This window comes from Vigna radiata, chloroplast (genome assembly GCF_000741045.1).
Source record: "Vigna radiata chloroplast, complete genome".
Taxonomy (NCBI): Eukaryota; Viridiplantae; Streptophyta; class Magnoliopsida; order Fabales; family Fabaceae; genus Vigna; species Vigna radiata.
In genome coordinates, this window is record NC_013843.1 from 107,501 (window position 1) to 125,000 (window position 17,500).

The 17,500-nt window shown below is 28.6% G+C and overlaps 12 protein-coding genes and 1 non-coding gene across 13 annotated transcripts in view; 3 read left to right on the top strand and 10 right to left on the bottom strand. All coding sequences in view use genetic code 11, as the record gives it.

Annotated features, from left to right (window-relative positions):
- ndhF (NADH-plastoquinone oxidoreductase subunit 5) overlaps positions 1–2,097 on the bottom strand; it is a 2,250-nt gene extending 153 nt beyond the window's left edge. Inside the window, exon 1 of the mRNA in view lies at positions 1–2,097. This exon is cut by the window's left edge and continues 153 nt beyond it. Within this exon, the coding sequence (YP_003434386.1) occupies positions 1–2,097 (2,097 nt within the window).
- Positions 2,098–2,500: 403 nt separating this feature from the next.
- On the top strand, positions 2,501–2,662 carry rpl32 (ribosomal protein L32). Its single transcript has one exon. It carries the CDS (start codon positions 2,501–2,503, stop codon positions 2,660–2,662), a length of 162 nt encoding a protein of 53 aa, YP_003434387.1.
- Positions 2,663–2,902: 240 nt separating this feature from the next.
- Positions 2,903–2,982, top strand: trnL-UAG. The gene has a single exon. It is a non-coding gene; the product is annotated as a tRNA-Leu (tRNA).
- Positions 2,983–3,061: 79 nt separating this feature from the next.
- Positions 3,062–4,048, top strand: ccsA (cytochrome c heme attachment protein). Its single transcript has one exon. It carries the CDS (start codon positions 3,062–3,064, stop codon positions 4,046–4,048), a length of 987 nt encoding a protein of 328 aa, YP_003434388.1.
- A 244-nt stretch (positions 4,049–4,292) lies between these two features.
- ndhD (NADH-plastoquinone oxidoreductase subunit 4) lies at positions 4,293–5,789 on the bottom strand. Its single transcript is given in 1 exon segment — positions 4,293–5,789. A coding segment is annotated over 1 exon segment (1,497 nt).
- A 118-nt stretch (positions 5,790–5,907) lies between these two features.
- Positions 5,908–6,153, bottom strand: psaC (photosystem I subunit VII). The gene has a single exon. It carries the CDS (start codon positions 6,151–6,153, stop codon positions 5,908–5,910), a length of 246 nt encoding a protein of 81 aa, YP_003434390.1.
- Positions 6,154–6,454: 301 nt separating this feature from the next.
- On the bottom strand, positions 6,455–6,760 carry ndhE (NADH-plastoquinone oxidoreductase subunit 4L). The gene has a single exon. It carries the CDS (start codon positions 6,758–6,760, stop codon positions 6,455–6,457), a length of 306 nt encoding a protein of 101 aa, YP_003434391.1.
- A 218-nt stretch (positions 6,761–6,978) lies between these two features.
- ndhG (NADH-plastoquinone oxidoreductase subunit 6) lies at positions 6,979–7,509 on the bottom strand. Its single transcript has one exon. It carries the CDS (start codon positions 7,507–7,509, stop codon positions 6,979–6,981), a length of 531 nt encoding a protein of 176 aa, YP_003434392.1.
- Positions 7,510–7,775: 266 nt separating this feature from the next.
- Positions 7,776–8,261, bottom strand: ndhI (NADH-plastoquinone oxidoreductase subunit I). The gene has a single exon. It carries the CDS (start codon positions 8,259–8,261, stop codon positions 7,776–7,778), a length of 486 nt encoding a protein of 161 aa, YP_003434393.1.
- An 85-nt stretch (positions 8,262–8,346) lies between these two features.
- On the bottom strand, positions 8,347–10,709 carry ndhA (NADH-plastoquinone oxidoreductase subunit 1). The gene is made up of 2 exons: positions 10,158–10,709; positions 8,347–8,886 (listed from the first exon to the last, which is right to left on the bottom strand). Exons 1-2 carry the CDS (start codon positions 10,707–10,709, stop codon positions 8,347–8,349), a joined length of 1,092 nt encoding a protein of 363 aa, YP_003434394.1.
- A 1-nt stretch (position 10,710) lies between these two features.
- ndhH (NADH-plastoquinone oxidoreductase subunit 7) lies at positions 10,711–11,892 on the bottom strand. Its single transcript has one exon. The coding sequence runs from the start codon at positions 11,890–11,892 to the stop codon at positions 10,711–10,713; it is 1,182 nt and encodes a 393-aa protein (YP_003434395.1).
- Positions 11,893–11,991: 99 nt separating this feature from the next.
- rps15 (ribosomal protein S15) lies at positions 11,992–12,264 on the bottom strand. Its single transcript has one exon. The coding sequence runs from the start codon at positions 12,262–12,264 to the stop codon at positions 11,992–11,994; it is 273 nt and encodes a 90-aa protein (YP_003434396.1).
- A 350-nt stretch (positions 12,265–12,614) lies between these two features.
- ycf1 (hypothetical protein RF1) overlaps positions 12,615–17,500 on the bottom strand; it is a 5,175-nt gene continuing 289 nt past the window's right edge. Inside the window, exon 1 of the mRNA in view lies at positions 12,615–17,500. This exon is cut by the window's right edge and continues 289 nt beyond it. Coding sequence (YP_003434397.1) covers positions 12,615–17,500 — 4,886 coding nt within the window.

A 17,500-nucleotide genomic window follows, 5' to 3' on the forward strand; every position in this document is an offset into this window, starting at 1 on the left:
AATTCTTTTTTTATCAAAAAAAGAATTGAATTTCACTAATCTTCTGATACTGGCAATTAAATATTTTTCATAAAAAACATCTATATAACCATGATTATACGACCAATTATATATGATCTTTTGAAAATGATCGGCAACATTTTTTTGAAGAAAACTTTTTTCAAATAAATTGAATAAATTCAAATTTTTTAAATAGGAATAAACCGATTTGTAAAAAAAAGACGCTATAAAGATTCCCCCAAAAGTGAGACTCACAGAAAAAGTTGCGTTTGTGAAAAATTCAAAATAATTAATCAAATTTTTTGAATCTTTATGTAAAAGGTCTATAAACGGAATTAACAATTTTGATAAAATATCCAAATGTATTCCTTCTTGGCTGAAAGAGATTCCTATGGCACCAACGAATAAAGTAAAGAGCACTAAAACAAGCATAGAAAATCGCATAGTATTGTTAGATTCATTAGGATATAAACAAGCAGTTTTTTTAGTGCCAAAATGGATAATACCAAAAACAAGATGTTTTATATTTTTGATATTTTGATTAACGCGATGTAGATATCTCTTGCGGATAAAAAAAGAAGTGATTTCATTCTTTTTGATTTTTAGTAAAACTAATAAAAATTTTTCGTTTTTTCTTTTAAGTTTTACTTGTTTCTTCCCCCATAAAGATAGTGAATAGAATGAACTATTTTTTTTTCCATTAAAATTCAAAAAATGAACGTTTAAATATCCTTCAAAAACAAGTAAATAAATTCGAAACATATAAAATGCAGTTAATCCTGCTGCAGAACAAGCTATTATTGCAAAAATTGGTGAATACAACCAACTATCATTAAGAATCTCATCCTTAGACCAAAAACAGGCAAAGGGTGGAATACCGCAAAGAGAGAGTGTACCCACTAAAAAAAAAGTTTTTGTAATTGGTACATGTTTTGTTAAACCGCCCATAAAAACCATATTTTGACTTTTAGCTGGAGAATATCCGACAAGAGCTTCCATTGAATGAATAATAGATCCAGATCCTAAAAACAACAATGCTTTTGAATAAGCATGAGTAATCAAATGAAATAAAGCGCCTCGATAAGATCCCATACCCAAAGCTAACATCATATAACCCAATTGAGACATTGTAGAATAGGCCAAATTTTTCTTAATATCTTTTTGAGCAATAGCTAAAGTAGCTCCTAATATTACTGTTATTATACCTATAAAAGCTATTGCGTTCATTATTTTGGGTAGCACTACGAAAAGAGGAAAAAGACGAGCCACAAGAAAAATTCCAGCGGCTACCATAGTAGCAGCATGTATAAGGGCAGAAATTGGAGTAGGCCCCTCCATAGCATCGGGTAGCCATACATGAAGAGGAAATTGGGCAGATTTTGCAACTGAGCCAGAAAATAGCAAGAGAGCAAACAGAGTAACAAAAAAAAGATTCATTTCATTTTTCGAAATCAAATTATTTATAATTTGAAACAAATGCCGAAATTCCAAACTACCCGTTATCCAATAAAGACCTAAAATTCCCAATAATAAACCAAAATCCCCTACACGATTTGTTACAAATGCTTTTTGACAAGCATTTGCCGCAATAGGGCGAGTGAACCAAAAGCCTATTAATAAATAAGAACACATTCCAATTAATTCCCAAAAAAAATAAATTTGTATCAAATTTGAACTAGTAACTAATCCCAACATTGAAATATTAAAAAGAGTCATATAAGCAAAAAATCTCAAATATCCTTGATCATGAGACATATAATTATCACTATAAATAAGAACGAGAATGCCAACCGTAGTAATTAATATTGACATAATAGAAGTAAGTGGATCGATCAAGTAGCCAAACTCTAAAGAAATATCATTATTTATGGTCCAAGACCATACATATTGAAAAATCGAACTATTCTTGATTTGATGAATAGACAAATCAAGCGAAAAAATCATAACTATAGTTAACAATAAGATACTAGGAAAAGCCCAAATACGGCGAATATTTTTCGTTGCCGTCGGAAAAAGTAGAAGTCCCACTCCTATTAACATCGGAACTGGGAATGGAATAAAAGGTATGATCCATGAATATTGATGTGTATATTCCATACAATAAAAAAAATTAGGATTCTAATGAATTTTGTTTCTTAGGTTTTTCTTTTATCTTTTTTGTAAAGTAAAGGAATGGATTCGGTTAATAACAAAGAAACATAGAATTTAATAAAATAGAATAATCGATTATTAATTATTCTTACTCTTTGGACAATATTTTTTTAACATTAGTTTAGTTCATTAAATTTCACTTAACTAATTCAGTTTTTCTTACAATAAGATATAGCGATATTTGGAAAACTTTATAAAAAGTATTATATTATTATTATAATATTCAATAAAAAAAATGGAAATTGAAATATATATAATATATGTCTAATTAGAGAGAAACTGAATTGGAATTTACCAAAAAATGTCTTTCACATAAAATTCTATAACAATCAAAAACTATACTAATTCTATGGCAGTTCCAAAAAAGCGCACGTCTAGATCAAAAAAAATTATTCGGAACACTTTATGGAAAAAGAAGGGATATTTGAAAGCATTAAAAGCTTTTTCATTAGGGCAATCTATTTTTACGGGGAATTCAAAAAGCTTTTTCTGTAACAAATATCAACGTTAGAATAATTTAAATTAACTTGATTCAACGACTCTTTTTTAAATACAAAAATATTCATATAAAAATTATATAGAATATAAGATTCAGTTATTAATTTAGGATCTTTACATTATATATTTAATAGATTCTAATAGAATTATTTAAAATTATTTTATTGAATGTTTAGTAAACAAATATTGTGTTTTAATTGATTCTTTGAATCTCGACAATTGACTAAAATTTGGTTATTATGGTTTCGAGTAAGCCGCTATGGTGAAATTGGTAGACACGCTGCTCTTAGGAAGCAGTGCTAGAGCATCTCGGTTCGAATCCGAGTAGCGGCATCTTTCTTATCTTCTAAAAAAAAAGGTCCTATAAAGAATTCTTATTTCTATTCCAAGTATTTCTATTTTTTCATTCTATATGGTATTTTCCACTTTAGAGCATATATTAACTCATATATCCTTTTCAGTCGTATCTATTTTAATTTCAATTCATTGGATAACCTTATTATTAGGCAATGAAATCATAGGATTATACAATTTGTTGAAAAAAGGCATGATAATAACCTTTTTTTGTATCACAGGATTGTTAGTTACTCGTTGGATTTTTTCAGGCCATTTACCTTTTAGTAATTTATATGAATCATTAATATTTCTTTCATGGACTTTTTCTATCTTTTATATGGTTCTTTGCTTCAAAAAAAAAAAAAATTACTATTTCAATACCATAATAACACCAAGTATTCTTTTTACCCAAGGCTTTGCTACTTCGGGTCTTTTAACCGAAATGCATGAATCCTTCAAATTAGTGCCTGCTTTACAGTCCCATTGGTTAATGATGCACGTAAGTATGATGATATTGGGTTATACAACTCTTTTATGTGGATCATTAATATCAGTGGCTATTTTAGTCATTACATTTCAAGAACTCATACAAATTTTTGGTAAAAGCAAGACTTTCTTTTTTTTTTATGAATCCTTTTCTTTTGCCGAAATCAAATACATGAATATGAATGATAAAAATAATATTTTACAACAAACTCCTTTTCCGTTTTATTCGTCTTATAGAAATTATTATAGATATCAATTTATTCAACAATTGGATCGTTGGGGTTACCGTACTATTAGTCTAGGTTTTATCTTTTTAACAATAGGTAATATATCAGGAGCAGTATGGGCTAATGAGGCATGGGGATCATATTGGAATTGGGATCCAAAGGAAACTTGGGCTTTTATTACTTGGACAATTTTCGCAATTTATTTACATACTAGAAAAAATAAAAAATTGGAATATAGAAATTCTTCAATAGTGGCCTCCATGGGTTTTCTTATAATTTGGATATGTTATTTAGGGATAAATCTTTTAGGACTAGGACTACATAGTTATGGTTCATTTACACCTAATTAATTAAAAAAAATTCACAAATATTGGGAACATTTTTTAGAATAAGAAAAAAACTCCCAATAAAATGATTAAGACCCCGTTGAATCAAGTAATGTAATATTGATTCAAGGGGTTCTCACAAACAACAAACAGATTGAATTATAATTCAAATTCATTTTTATGTAATTAAGAAAATAAAAAAATAAATCCATTTTTTTTGATTGTGCATCGCATTTCTTTCTATTTTTTATTTATTCCCGAAAAATATCTATAAAAAATTAGAGAGAATAGTTTCAACCTTGTCAGCCGAAAATGAAAAAATAAAATCTGGATAAATGCCAATACTTATTACGGGTATAAGGATAGAAATTGAAATAAATAATTCTCGTGGCCCCGAATCAAACAAATAAGAATTTGGTGTATTAAAAAGCTTGTATCCATAGAACATTTGACGTAAGATAGATAATAAATAAATAGGGGTTAATATCATTCCAATTGCGGTTACAAAAGTTATGAGTATTTTTGTGATGAAAAGATATTTTTGATTGGTAATTATTCCCAATAATACTATCAATTCTGCAACAAAACCGCTCATGCCCGGTAATGCAAGAGAAGCCATCGATAAGGTAGTGAAAATCGTGAATATTTTTGGCATTGGGATAGCCATTCCACCCATTTCGTCGAGATAAAGAAGACGTAGTCTATCATAACTAGTTCCCGCCAAGAAAAAAAGGGCAGCACCAATAAATCCGTGAGAGATTATTTGTAAAATAGCCCCATTCAGCCCTGTCTCGCTTATAGAACCAATTCCTAAAATTAAGAAACCCATATGAGATACCGAGGAATAAGCTATTCTTTTTTTTATATTGCGTTGACCAAGAGATGTTGAAGCTGCATAGATTATTTGAATGGAACCTAATAGCATTAACCATGGACAAAATATAGAATGAGCGCGAGATAATAATTCCATATTAATTCGAACCAACCCATATGCTCCCATTTTTAATAATATTCCGGCTAAAAGCATACAAGTGCTGTAATGCGCCTCTCCATGGGTATCTGGTAACCATGTATGTAAGGGTATAATTGGTGATTTGACAGCAAAAGCAATAAGAAATCCCATATAGAAGATTATTTCCAGTGCCACGGGATATGATTGATTAGTTAATGATTCAAAATTTAATGTTGGTTCATTAGAACTATAGAAACTCATACCCAGAATTCCCAGTAATAAAAAAACAGAACTTCCCGCAGTGTACAAAATAAACTTTGTAGCTGAATACAAACGTTTTTTTCCACCCCACATAGATAAAAGTAGATAAACGGGAATTAATTCTAATTCCCACATGATGAAAAAAAGTAAAATGTCTTGAGAAGAAAATGTTCCTAGTTGACCACTATACATTGCTAACATCAGAAAATAGAATAATTTAGATTCTCGAGTAACTGGTTGAGCTGATAACGTAGCTAACGTAGTGATAAATCCCGTTAATAAAAGAGGTCCTAGAGAGAGTCCATCTATTCCGAATCTCCAGTAAAAGTCAAAAAAATGGATCCATTTATAATTTTCTGTCAATTGGATTAGTGGATCATCCAATTCGAAGTGATAACAAAATACATAGGTTATTAGAAGGAGATCTATGAAACATATACAATAAGTATACCATTTAATTGTCTTATTTCCTTTATGGGGAAATAAGACAATTAAAGAACCTCCGACTATTGGCAAAACTACAACTGTTGTTAACCAAGGAAAATAATTCGTGATAAAAATAAAATATACTTAGACTACAAAAACCCGGGCTCAAAAGAAAAAAATATTTTGAGCCCGGATTTTTGCCAGTAAAAAAAAAGTACTTGTATGCGGTTATTTTTGAAACGTATCAATAAGCTAGACCCATGCTTCGAGTTGTTTCATGCCATAAATAAACTCTAACACTTAAGAAATCCGTCGGACAGGCGGATTCACACCTCTTACAACCAACACAGTCCTCTGTTCTTGGGGCAGAAGCAATTTGTTTAGCTTTACATCCGTCCCAAGGTATCATTTCTAATACATCTGTTGGGCAGGCTCGTACACATTGAGTACATCCTATACATGTATCATAAATCTTTACTGAATGTGACATTGGATCATAATCCTTGAACATCAAAAATTCAACAATTTCAATCTAGTACAATGGGTAAACCAATTATATATAGGATATATATATCTATATTATATACCAGATGAATCAATGATTTATAAGAATTTTGCTACTAAAAATAGGTTTCTAGATTAATAACTAATAAGAGAATAGAACCAAGATACTTTGATTTCTTATCTTTGTTTTCGCAAACATGATTCAAAAGGATATATCATTTCTGCTAATTTGAATGGATTATATAGTACACACTATTCAAAATTAGACTTTTTTTTTATGAGTAATACTATTTATTCAACAAATTTGATTGATTGATACGGGTTGATTTTCTATTACGATATATTGAGGAAACAATAGCCGGTCCGATAGCTGCTTCAGCGGCTGCAACAGCTATAACAAAAATTGAAAAAATATTTCCTTTTAATTGCCGCCTATCAAAAAAATCAGAAAAGGTTACGAGATTTATATTAACTGCATTTAGTATAAGTTCAAGACACATAAGGGCTCTAACCATATTTCGGCTCGTGATCAATCCATAGATACCTATAGAAAATAAATAAGCACTCAAAACAAGTGCATGCTCGAATATCATTGACCAACTCCTTTTCAATTTTTATTCATTTCGATCTGAATATGAATTCAACGGATTTTATTGCCTAACATAAGAAGTCTACAACAAAATAAAGTATTTGCAAAAAGATTTTATACTTTATACATAAATATTCTTTTTCGTTAACATATAATTCAACAAAAAAGAAATGTGAGAAAATCTAACAAAATGTGATTTATATTATTAGTTCGAAAACTTTATTATTGGCGAGCCACAAAAATTGCACCTATTAAAGCAACTAAAAGAATTATTGAAATTAGTTCAAATGGGAGAAAAAAATCTGTTGATAAATGAATTCCAATTTGTTGACTAGTACTTATCAAATCTTGCTCTAAAATCTGATTGGGTCTTGTCGTCCAAATAATTCCGTGCCATGATGTATCTAGAATAGTAGTTATTTGTGAAAGAAAGATACTGGTACAAACCATCAAAGTAATTCCATCCCCAACGGTCCAAACACGAAAATTTTGGTAATAGTCCGAACCATTCATAAACATAACAGCAAATATTATTAAAACATTTATAGCGCCCACGTAAATAAGTAGCTGTGAGGCAGCTACGAAATGGGAGTTTGATAAAATATAGAATAAAGATACACAAACAAGAACAAGTCCCAATGAAAAAGCAGAAAAAATAGGATTCGTAAAGAATACTACTCCTAGACTTCCTAATATAAGACCTGATCCAAGAAAGATTAAAATAAAATCATGTAGCGATTCGGACAAATCCATTATATGTAAAAGAAGAGATAAATAGAAATTTCATGACCTTATTGATATGACCAGGAAAAAAGTTGTTAAATACTAAAATTATCTGTGCATAGAATTGAACTAAATCCTAAGATAAGATATGTGAATTGCTATTAGGTACAGTTGTTATAGAATCAATGTCATTTGATTCTTTTCTTTTTTTTATGCCAAAGAGTCATTTCAAAAAAATAGAATATCTTTTTTTTATATAGAGATAAATTAGATTCTTTTTGTGAAGAATTTTGAAATCATTTTATTTGAATTGTTCGAATTGTATAATCATCAATTACTGATACCGGTAAACGACCCAAAGCAATTAGATTATAATTCAATTCGTGGCGATCATAAGTTGACAGTTCATATTCTTCGGTCATTGATAAACAATTTGTTGGACAATATTCAATACAGTTACCACAAAATATACAGATTCCAAAATCAATACTGTAATTAAGCAACCGTTTTTTTCGAATATCTGTTTCTAGTTTCCAATCAACAATGGGTAGATCTATAGGACAGACACGAACACATACTTCACAAGCAATGCATTTATCAAATTCAAAATGTATTCGACCGCGAAAACGTTCTGATGAGATTATTTTTTCATAAGGATATTGAATAGTTACGGGTAACCTATTTGCGTGAGATAAGGTAATCATGAGACCTTGACCAATATACCTAGCAGCTCGAATTATTTGTTCACTATAATTTATGAATTCAGTTACCATAAGGAACATATCGTGAATAGCTCTGAATATTTTTTTTCTTTCTCTTGTTTAAAACAAGTTCTGAATTTTGAATATAGAAGGTCCACTTTTTTTTTTACAGTGAAAACAGTTGAGACGACGTTGTTAATAATAGATTACCAAGAGAAATGGGTAAAAGAAACTTCCACCCAAGATTTAATAATTGATCTATTCTTAGCCTAGGCAAAGTCCATCTTGTTGTGATAGAAACGAATATGAATAAATAAGTTTTCACTAGTGTAATAAAGATACCAATTATCGTTACAAAAACTCCGTATGTTTTATGTATTTCAAAAAAATTAGAAACGAAGATGTACGGAATAGAGATATTTGAACCACCAAAATAAAGAACTGTTACAAATAAGGAAGAAACAAATAGGTTTAAATAGGAAGCAACATAAAATAAACCAAATTTGATACCGGAATATTCGGTTTGATAACCCGCTATTAGTTCTTCTTCCGCTTCTGGTAAATCAAAAGGTAATCTTTCACATTCTGCTAGGGAAGAGATTAGAAAAACGAGGAAACCCATAGGTTGACGCCACAAATTCCATCCCCAAAAACCATATTTGGATTGTGCATCAACTATATCAACTGTACTTAAACTGTTAGATAATCCTAGTCGGTGATGACATTACTGTTACCATCTCTATTACAGAACCGTACATGAGATTTTCATCTCATACGGCTCCTTTAAAGCCTTCAAAAAATATAAGAACCCGTCCGATTATTTATCCCTTGATATATACTTAAGATAGAGAAGATTCTATTTTCTCGGACGGTTCTTAATTAGACCCATTGAATTCTGTCTGTTCTAAAAAAAAAAATTTTAAATGAAGACACACTTATTTAAAAAATAAAAACATTTGAACATTTATTGAATTTCTTTAGATAAATATAAAATATAAAAGGTACTTCTGAATTGATCTCATCCTTTAAAAAATTCAAAATTAAATTTGTTGAGTAATAACTTAATTTCATTTTTGCATAAAATACTCTTTTAAAATTATCAAGAACTCCCACATCATTTTCGATTCCGAAAAAGAATTAGATGTTCCTTTTTTAAATTCAATTATGACTATCTCCATAAATATGGAGGATATCAGACAAAAAAGAAAAAGGAGATCACTTTGACCTCTTATCCTATTCCTTTTTGTGCAAGCAAAAGAAAGAAAGGGGACTTCAAAAAATTAAAGGATTATTTCGTTCCTGATAGTTATTTATTCAATCAATGGATGGAAGTATACTCTAGATCGGAATTGTGGGGAGTACTGCCTTATTTTTTCTACCAACTTCAAGTCCCCATTAGTATTCTTTTTCTATTATACATAAATACTCTTTTGGATAATTTCAAAAAGAAATATACGTTACTAATCTTTTGTGTATTTTGGTGTTTCTAGCCATCCATTCATTTTTTTTATTATATTAATCCCTTTTTTTAATTTTGTTAATATATGTATGCTAATTAATACAAATGATATTGACAATTTTAAAAAGGTTGGTCTTTTGCGTCCGCTTCAAGACTGGATTACTAATCAACAAATCTTGGGAAAAACAACCACTTCTAGATATAGAATATAATATATAGAATCTAATTCTATAATTTCATTGATTTTTTCACCTTATTCTTATACATAGAAAATTAGACTCAATATTTTTACTGCAATTTGAAATAATCATACTTTCTCTATCAGTAATAGAGTATTCTATAAATTATGTTCAATAAAAGCTGTTTTATTGCACTCATATAACTATCTGATTCAATTATTCAATCCAAATGCGAAAAGAATATAGATATATTCTTTATAGATTCTTTTTGTACTTTAAATCTAAGGAGAGTCTTATAGGAAAGAGTATCAAAAAATTTCTGTCTCAACGAAGCACACATAGAGATATCGATAACACACATAGAGTTAATGGTATTTCATAACTAATTGATTGAGCAGCTGCTCGTAGACCACCCAAAAAGGAATATTTATTATTTGACCCATATCCTGACATAAGAAGTCCAATGGGGGCAATACTCGAAATAGCAATCCATAAAAAAACACCAATATTCAGATCAGATAAAACAAAGTTATAGCCAAAAGGAATTACTGAATAGCTTATTATAATGGATATGACTGAGATAGATGGTCCGAAACTAAATAAACGAATATCTCCTCTAGATGGAATAAGATTCTCTTTAAAAAGTAATTTGGTTCCGTCTGCTAGAGCTTGAAGAACTCCAAAAGGACCGGTGTATTCAGGTCCAATACGCTGTTGTATCCCTGCAGATATTTCTCTTTCTAACCATACAATTGCTAGTACACTTATAGTAATTCCTAATATCAAAATAAAAATAGGCACAAATACCCAAAGAATTCCATATATCTCTTTAAAAAATTGCAATCTGAAAAAAAAATGTATATCTTGTATTTCTGTTAAATCAATTATCATTTCAACGATCAACTTCTCCCATAATAATATCTATGCTACCTAGTATTGTCATAATATCGGCCAATTTCATTCTTTTAACTAATTGAGGAAGAATTTGCAAATTTATAAAACCGGGCGGATGAATTTTCCATCTCCAAGGAAAACCATTTTGATCCCCTATTAGAAAAATCCCCAATTCTCCCTTGGGGGCTTCAATTCTTACATAAAGTTCTTGTTTTGGCAATTCAAAACTCGGGGACGATTTTTTACTAATAAATCGATACTCAAACTCATTCCATTCTGGCTCTTTTTCTCTATCAAAGCAGCGGATTTCTAAATTTTCATATGGCCCGCCGGGAAGTCCTTCCAAAGCCTGTTGAATAATTTTTATGGATTCTATCATTTCACCAATTCGAACTAAATAACGAGCTAATGAATCTCCTTCTTTTTGCCATTGAACTTCCCAATGAAATTCTTCGTAACATTCATAATTATCCACTTTACGTAGATCCCATTGTATTCCGGAAGCCCGAAGCATCGGTCCTGATAAACCCCAATTAATAACTTCTTTTACATCAACTACACCGACGCCCTCAACCCGTTCTAAAAAAATAGGATTTCGCGTAATAAGTTTTTGATATTCAGCAATACTTGTTAAAAAATAATCGCAGAAATCAGAACATTTATCTATCCAACCATAAGGTAAATCAGTCGCTACCCCTCCGATACGAAAAAAATTATGCATCATTCTCATACCTGTGGCAGCTTCAAATAGATCATATATGAATTCTCTTTCTCTGAAAATATAGAAAAAAGGTGTTTGTGCACCAATATCTGCCATAAAAGGTCCTAGCCATAGTAGGTGAGAAGCTATACGGCTTAACTCCAACATTATTACTCGGATATAGCTGGCTCTTTTAGGTACTTGAATATTTCCCAACTGTTCTGGTCCATTTACAGTTATTGCTTCTGTGAACATAGTAGCTAAATAGTCCCAACGTGTTACATAAGGCAGATATTGTATAATTGTTCGGTTTTCCGCTATTTTTTCCATTCCTCTGTGTAAATAACCCAATATCGGTTCACAATCAATAACATCCTCACCATCTAGAGTAACAATAAGTCTAAGAACACCGTGCATTGATGGGTGGTGAGGCCCCATATTGACTATCATGAAGTCCTTTCTTTTAGTTGAGATATTCATAGGTTTTTGCTCGATTTATTCTTTTATGAATCGCTTAAAAAAAAAGTTCATCAAAATTCAAGATCTAATAAATCGAATAATTGAAAATTACTCTTCAATTTAACGAATTTGTGACTGCCGAATATTAAACTGATTGATTAATTTTTTATACCGTATTCCATCTTTCTTTGACAAATAAGACAGTAATCTTTGCCGTTTTCCCAAAATTTTACGTAAACCTCTTTGGGATGAATAGTCTTTTCGGTGCAATTCAAAATGTGAAGTAAGTCTTCGTATTCTATTGGTAAATTTGAATATTTGAAATTCAACCAATCCTGGTTTTTTTCCTTTTTTTTCTTGTGAAATAACAGATATAAATGACTTTTTTACCATAAAAAAATAAAAGTTTTTCCTTCTCCTCAATTTTTATAGATATTTTTATTGATCAGTAATTAGAATGACACTCATTTTTAATTTTTTTATATAAATCCGAAATATAATTTTTTTATAACTGAAATCAATCCAATTTAAATAGATATAGTATAAAGGAGACTAGTTTGATACATAAAAAAAAATTGTATACATTACATTAGATAAAAAAAGATAATTTTGTTAATTCTTTTTTTTATGTATACATCATTGAATTAAAATCACTGCCATACCAAACCAAAATGCGTGTATTTATTTAGCCTATTTATCTATCTATAGATAGATAAATAGGCTAAATAGAAGACAAAATTAGATTAACGAATTTTCACACGCGGATACATATGTATCCTTACTATACTGAAACGGCTTCCATTATGGGTATTAAACCAATAACGATTTATACAAGCTAAATCTTCTAATCGATATTTTGGCCAAAGAAAAATTTTGAAATTCATTAGTTTTTTTTTCTCTTTCTCATTTCTTTTTTTAGTCAAAACTTTAAAACAATTTTTGACTTTATTTTCATTATAAAATATTGTGTTTCTATGCATACTATTTATATTATTTGGATCTAAACAAATTCTAATTCTCAACTCTCTACGACATCTAGCAGATAAAATGTTTTCAGGAACAAGTAAATTAAAATTCTCTTTTTCTTTGTTTTCTGTTATCTTTTGATCTTTTGTTCTTGTAATGTATTTATCAAAATATTTATTATTAACATTCATTTTTTCTGAGTATTTTTTATCAATTTTATGTTTATTCTTATGAATTAATGAAAGACCCATCGTTTTATACTTAAAAAATTTTTTATTATTTTTTCTAGACAGGCGAACCGGTTCGATAACAAATAGTTCTTTTTTCCTAAATTTATTATTTTTATTTTTCCTTAAGCCTGGAAGAGTGAAATTTTTCTGATTTTGAATCATCATAATATCTAGACCTAGTTCTCCTCTTTGAATAGAGGTTATAGTCATTTTTCTTAAATTTTTCAATCTAATCAGGAGACAATATACTTTTACATTGTTAAAGATTTTTTTACCTAATAAATTTTTCCAGTTTAAATGTAAATTAAAAAAATTTCTTACTAAGAATTGAAGTTCTTCCTCCATATTGTTCTTGGTTTTTTTTTTTGATGTTATAAAACCATCTATTCTTTTTTTCTTTCTAGTAATATGATTTTCACTAACATTTTGATTTCCTTTAGAATGTAAATAAATAGAATGTAAATAAAGTAAATTGATTGGTAAAATTTGCGAGTTACCCCTATATGTATTATAAAATATTACAAATTTGGAAAAGAACCAAAATTCCGGATTGCATATGGAACGATTTAGTATTTTTCTATTGATTCCCACCCAATCCAAATATTTTCTATCCGGATTTTTTTCCATATTTCTAATAAGAGTATCTTCGGCTATATAATTCTTGATAAAAAGATTACTTATTCTATCAAATAAGTCTTTTTGATATGTATTGTAATTAGAATAAATCAATGTGTTTTTATTTGATTGAAATTGGGATCTATATCGATAAATATACGAGTCTTTCTTATTTGCATAATTCATAAAATTATAGGATAAAAGATCGTATTTATATTGTTTTCTAATTTTTTTTTTTAATGTGACTCCTTGTTGTTCTTTGTAAAGAATTAATGGGCTTTTTCCATATGAATCCCATTTGGTTACATTTTTATTTTGAGCTATACCACATTTAGTGATTCTATTTCTCCATTTTTTTGATACTAATTTGGACCAGCTACTGTTAGATAAGTCATATTGATAATAATGATTCTTTAACCAATTTGTCCATTGATTTAGTTTAGAATTGAGCAGGTTATTTTGTTTTATTTTAGAATGAACTATTCCTTGTGCTCCAAAAAAAGAATCCTTTATTTCATTTTTAAAGAAAAAAAAATTTTTCTGATATTCAAAAACAAGTCTTAACTGATATATGTTTATGTTAAGAATTCGGGTTTGTAACAAATTTAAAAATACATATGGTTGTGACAAAAAGGAGACATCAAAATAATTATGGGAATTCGCATTCCTATTATTAAAATATTTGTGTAAATTTAAAATAAAGGGAATTATACTTTGATTTGTTTTATAAGTTCTTTCTATAGTTGGTTCATTATCGTAAAGCCATTTATTTAAAAATTTTTTTGTTGATTCAAGAAAAGGTTGTAGCTGGATTTTCAGAATACAAATGATATATAGAAAGATATCTATGTATATTTTTTTCATGAAAAATTGAAAAAAAGAAAAAGAATGTGATTTTTTAGTTAATCTAATATTTCTTCTTTGGAATATCTGCAAAATTTTTTTTCCGAATTCTATCCTTTTACTATCATAAATTTTTTTCTTCGAATGAATATTTGTCTCTGGAATTACAAGTCCTCTTTTCTTTTCTTCTTTTTTCATTTTTTCTATTTTTTTTATAACTACTTTTTTTTTAGTATTCAGATCCTTTATAGATTTTTTTTTCAATGAATAATTTGTCAACTTTATCGATTGAATTGAAATGGTTGCTTCAGAAATCATTGAATTATTCTTCCAAATTGTTGAATCTTTTTTGTTTTCGCTCAATTCATCGAGTTTTTTGGGTTTCCTTTGAATAAAGAAATATTTTAAATTTAAAAATTCTTTTCTTTTTTTCATGAGGAATACTAGACTTTTGTTAATAATTTCAAGAATACTTTGGATGATCCCTTTTGCTTTTTCTATTACCATATTTAGAAACAATTTGAATTTTTCACTTAAAACTTTTAGAACCCCAAAAGTGAAAAATTCAAATTGTTTCTTTTTTTTTTTAGTTTCTTTTAAAATCGGGTCGAAAAATTCAAATCGATTTTTCGTGGAACTAGAAAAAGGCAATTCTACTTCCATCCCCGAAACTGTTAAAAAACAAAAGTTCTTTTTTTTCTTTGAATTTTTTTTCTTTTCATTACATCGTATTTTAGATTTATGCCAAGGTTTTAGACGAAAAGGAAATAAGATTTTTATTTGAATCCCATCTGTTAGCCATTTTTGAGGAAACTCTCTTTCGGATAATTGAACGCCGTTATACGTGCATTTAATATACATTTCTCTCTTCCAATCCATATAATCTTCAGACCATTCTGGAATTTGAAAAAATAGTATACGAAGCGTATTTTTAATTATTATCAATGAAGGTAATATAATATATTTCCTAATAAAGCATTGGGTTATTAATAAAACACCTCTTATTACTTGAGCAAATATAATGCTATCCCAGGCTTCTGCTATTTCTATACGTTTTCTTTCCGCATTTTCCTTTTTTTTTCCCCTTTTCGGACTTTTTTTTGTTTTTTCCTCTATAGAACCTAAAATTTGAAATTCTGTCTTTTTTTGAATCCAAATATTTAACATAAAAAATCTTTTCATTGATTTTAAACTATCAAAAGAAAAGAATAATGATTTTTCAATTTGATCCAAAAAAAGCGGCGAATGCACCCTTTTTTGAAAAAATTTCCAAGTAACTGTTTTCCGTCTTTGAGCACGGATAGATCCTTTTATTATGTCTCTTCGAAAATCCGATTGTTGGGAATAACGTTTTAAAGCCAATTCGTTTTTTTTTTCAGTATTTTCAGTATCTCCAAGATCCTTATAAGTCTTGTATTTATGAAAAAATTTATGTTTATTAGTCAAAATGACTACACGTTTGCCTTTTCTAGAACGAATTTGAGAATTATCTTTTTCAATTTTTCCACCTAGTTGTTCTAATTCGTCTATAAATTTGTATGACCACCGAGGTACTTTTTTACAGATTTCGTTTCTTTTAATAGACTTAGTGGTCTTTCGATTTACTTTTCTTTTTTCGTTCAAATCAGTTGTAATTGCATCAAAGAATATTTTTATTATTTGTTTTTTTTCTGTGTCATAATTAGAATTCATTTTTACTTGTTCAGGTTCTTTATAAGGTACTTGCGAATTTAAGCTTGACACTAATTTTTTTGAAAATTGACTGATTAGATTAAAAAGAAATGTAGTTACTAATAACTTTTTATCAAATGTTTTTCTATTTTCCTCTAATTTTGGAGAATTACTAGTATTCTTTTTATCAATCTTATTAGAAAGAAAGATATCTTGAATTTTATTTATAAAAATGTGATTTTTTTTGTAACTGTTTTCATGTTGTATTGAGGTTGAAAAACCTTTTTTGATTCGTCCACGAAAGGGTCCGTTTAAGAAAGGATCTTTTGTTTTAGTTAAATATTTTTTTTGAGTTTCATCATTACAAAATCGAATTTTATTTTCGAATATATCGAGGGAAATCGATTTCTTATCTATCAGTTTTGTGCGATTTATAAATTCATTGCTCAATTTGTTTATTTTTTCTTCATTCCTATAGCGCGAATCATTATACAAATCATCATAGGAAATTTTATTTTTTGTGAATAAATCGATTTTTGTTTCCATCAGTTTTTCAAAAGTTGATAAATTTTGTGGATACGTAAAAGATATTTTTTCTCTTCCATCACCTTGATATGTATGAAAAAAAAATTCTGAAATTTCATTTTTTACAATGTTTTCAAATTCATTATTTTTTATATATCGAAATGGACGATTCCATCGTTTATAATTGAAAAGAATATTTATAAGAGGTTTTTGTAACTTATCTTTGTTGTTGGATCTTTTTTCTTTCGTTCGTATCCTTTGCAAATTGGTTTCGATATCCTTTTTTTTCCCCTTTTTATAAATTTCATTGCTTTCTTTACTTTCTAATAGTTTTTTACTAAAAAAAGGGGGGGGTATTCTTCCTAAATAATATAAACAGGTAACAGATAAGAAAACAACAAAGATTTGAAACATAGAATTTCTAAAATCTGACAGAATATATTTTTTTGATTGAATACGGACATTCGATTTAATAAAATTATTTTGCTGTATGCAGATTAATAAAAATTCAATCAATTTTATAAAAAAAATATGACCTATTATCCAACCAATAAAACTACTTGTTAAAAATAGCAATTTATTGTTACATCGAAACAAATAAATATTGATGAATCTCATGAATATTGAACTTGGTAAGAAAAGGGGATTTAAAAATTGAAAAAGAAGATTCTGAAAGAATCTTCTTTGAATACTAAAATTACGTATTGAATTTGGATTCTTGTATCCATAATTCAAAAATTTTTTTTGACTATTGCCGAAGAAGAACTGAAATAAAAGAT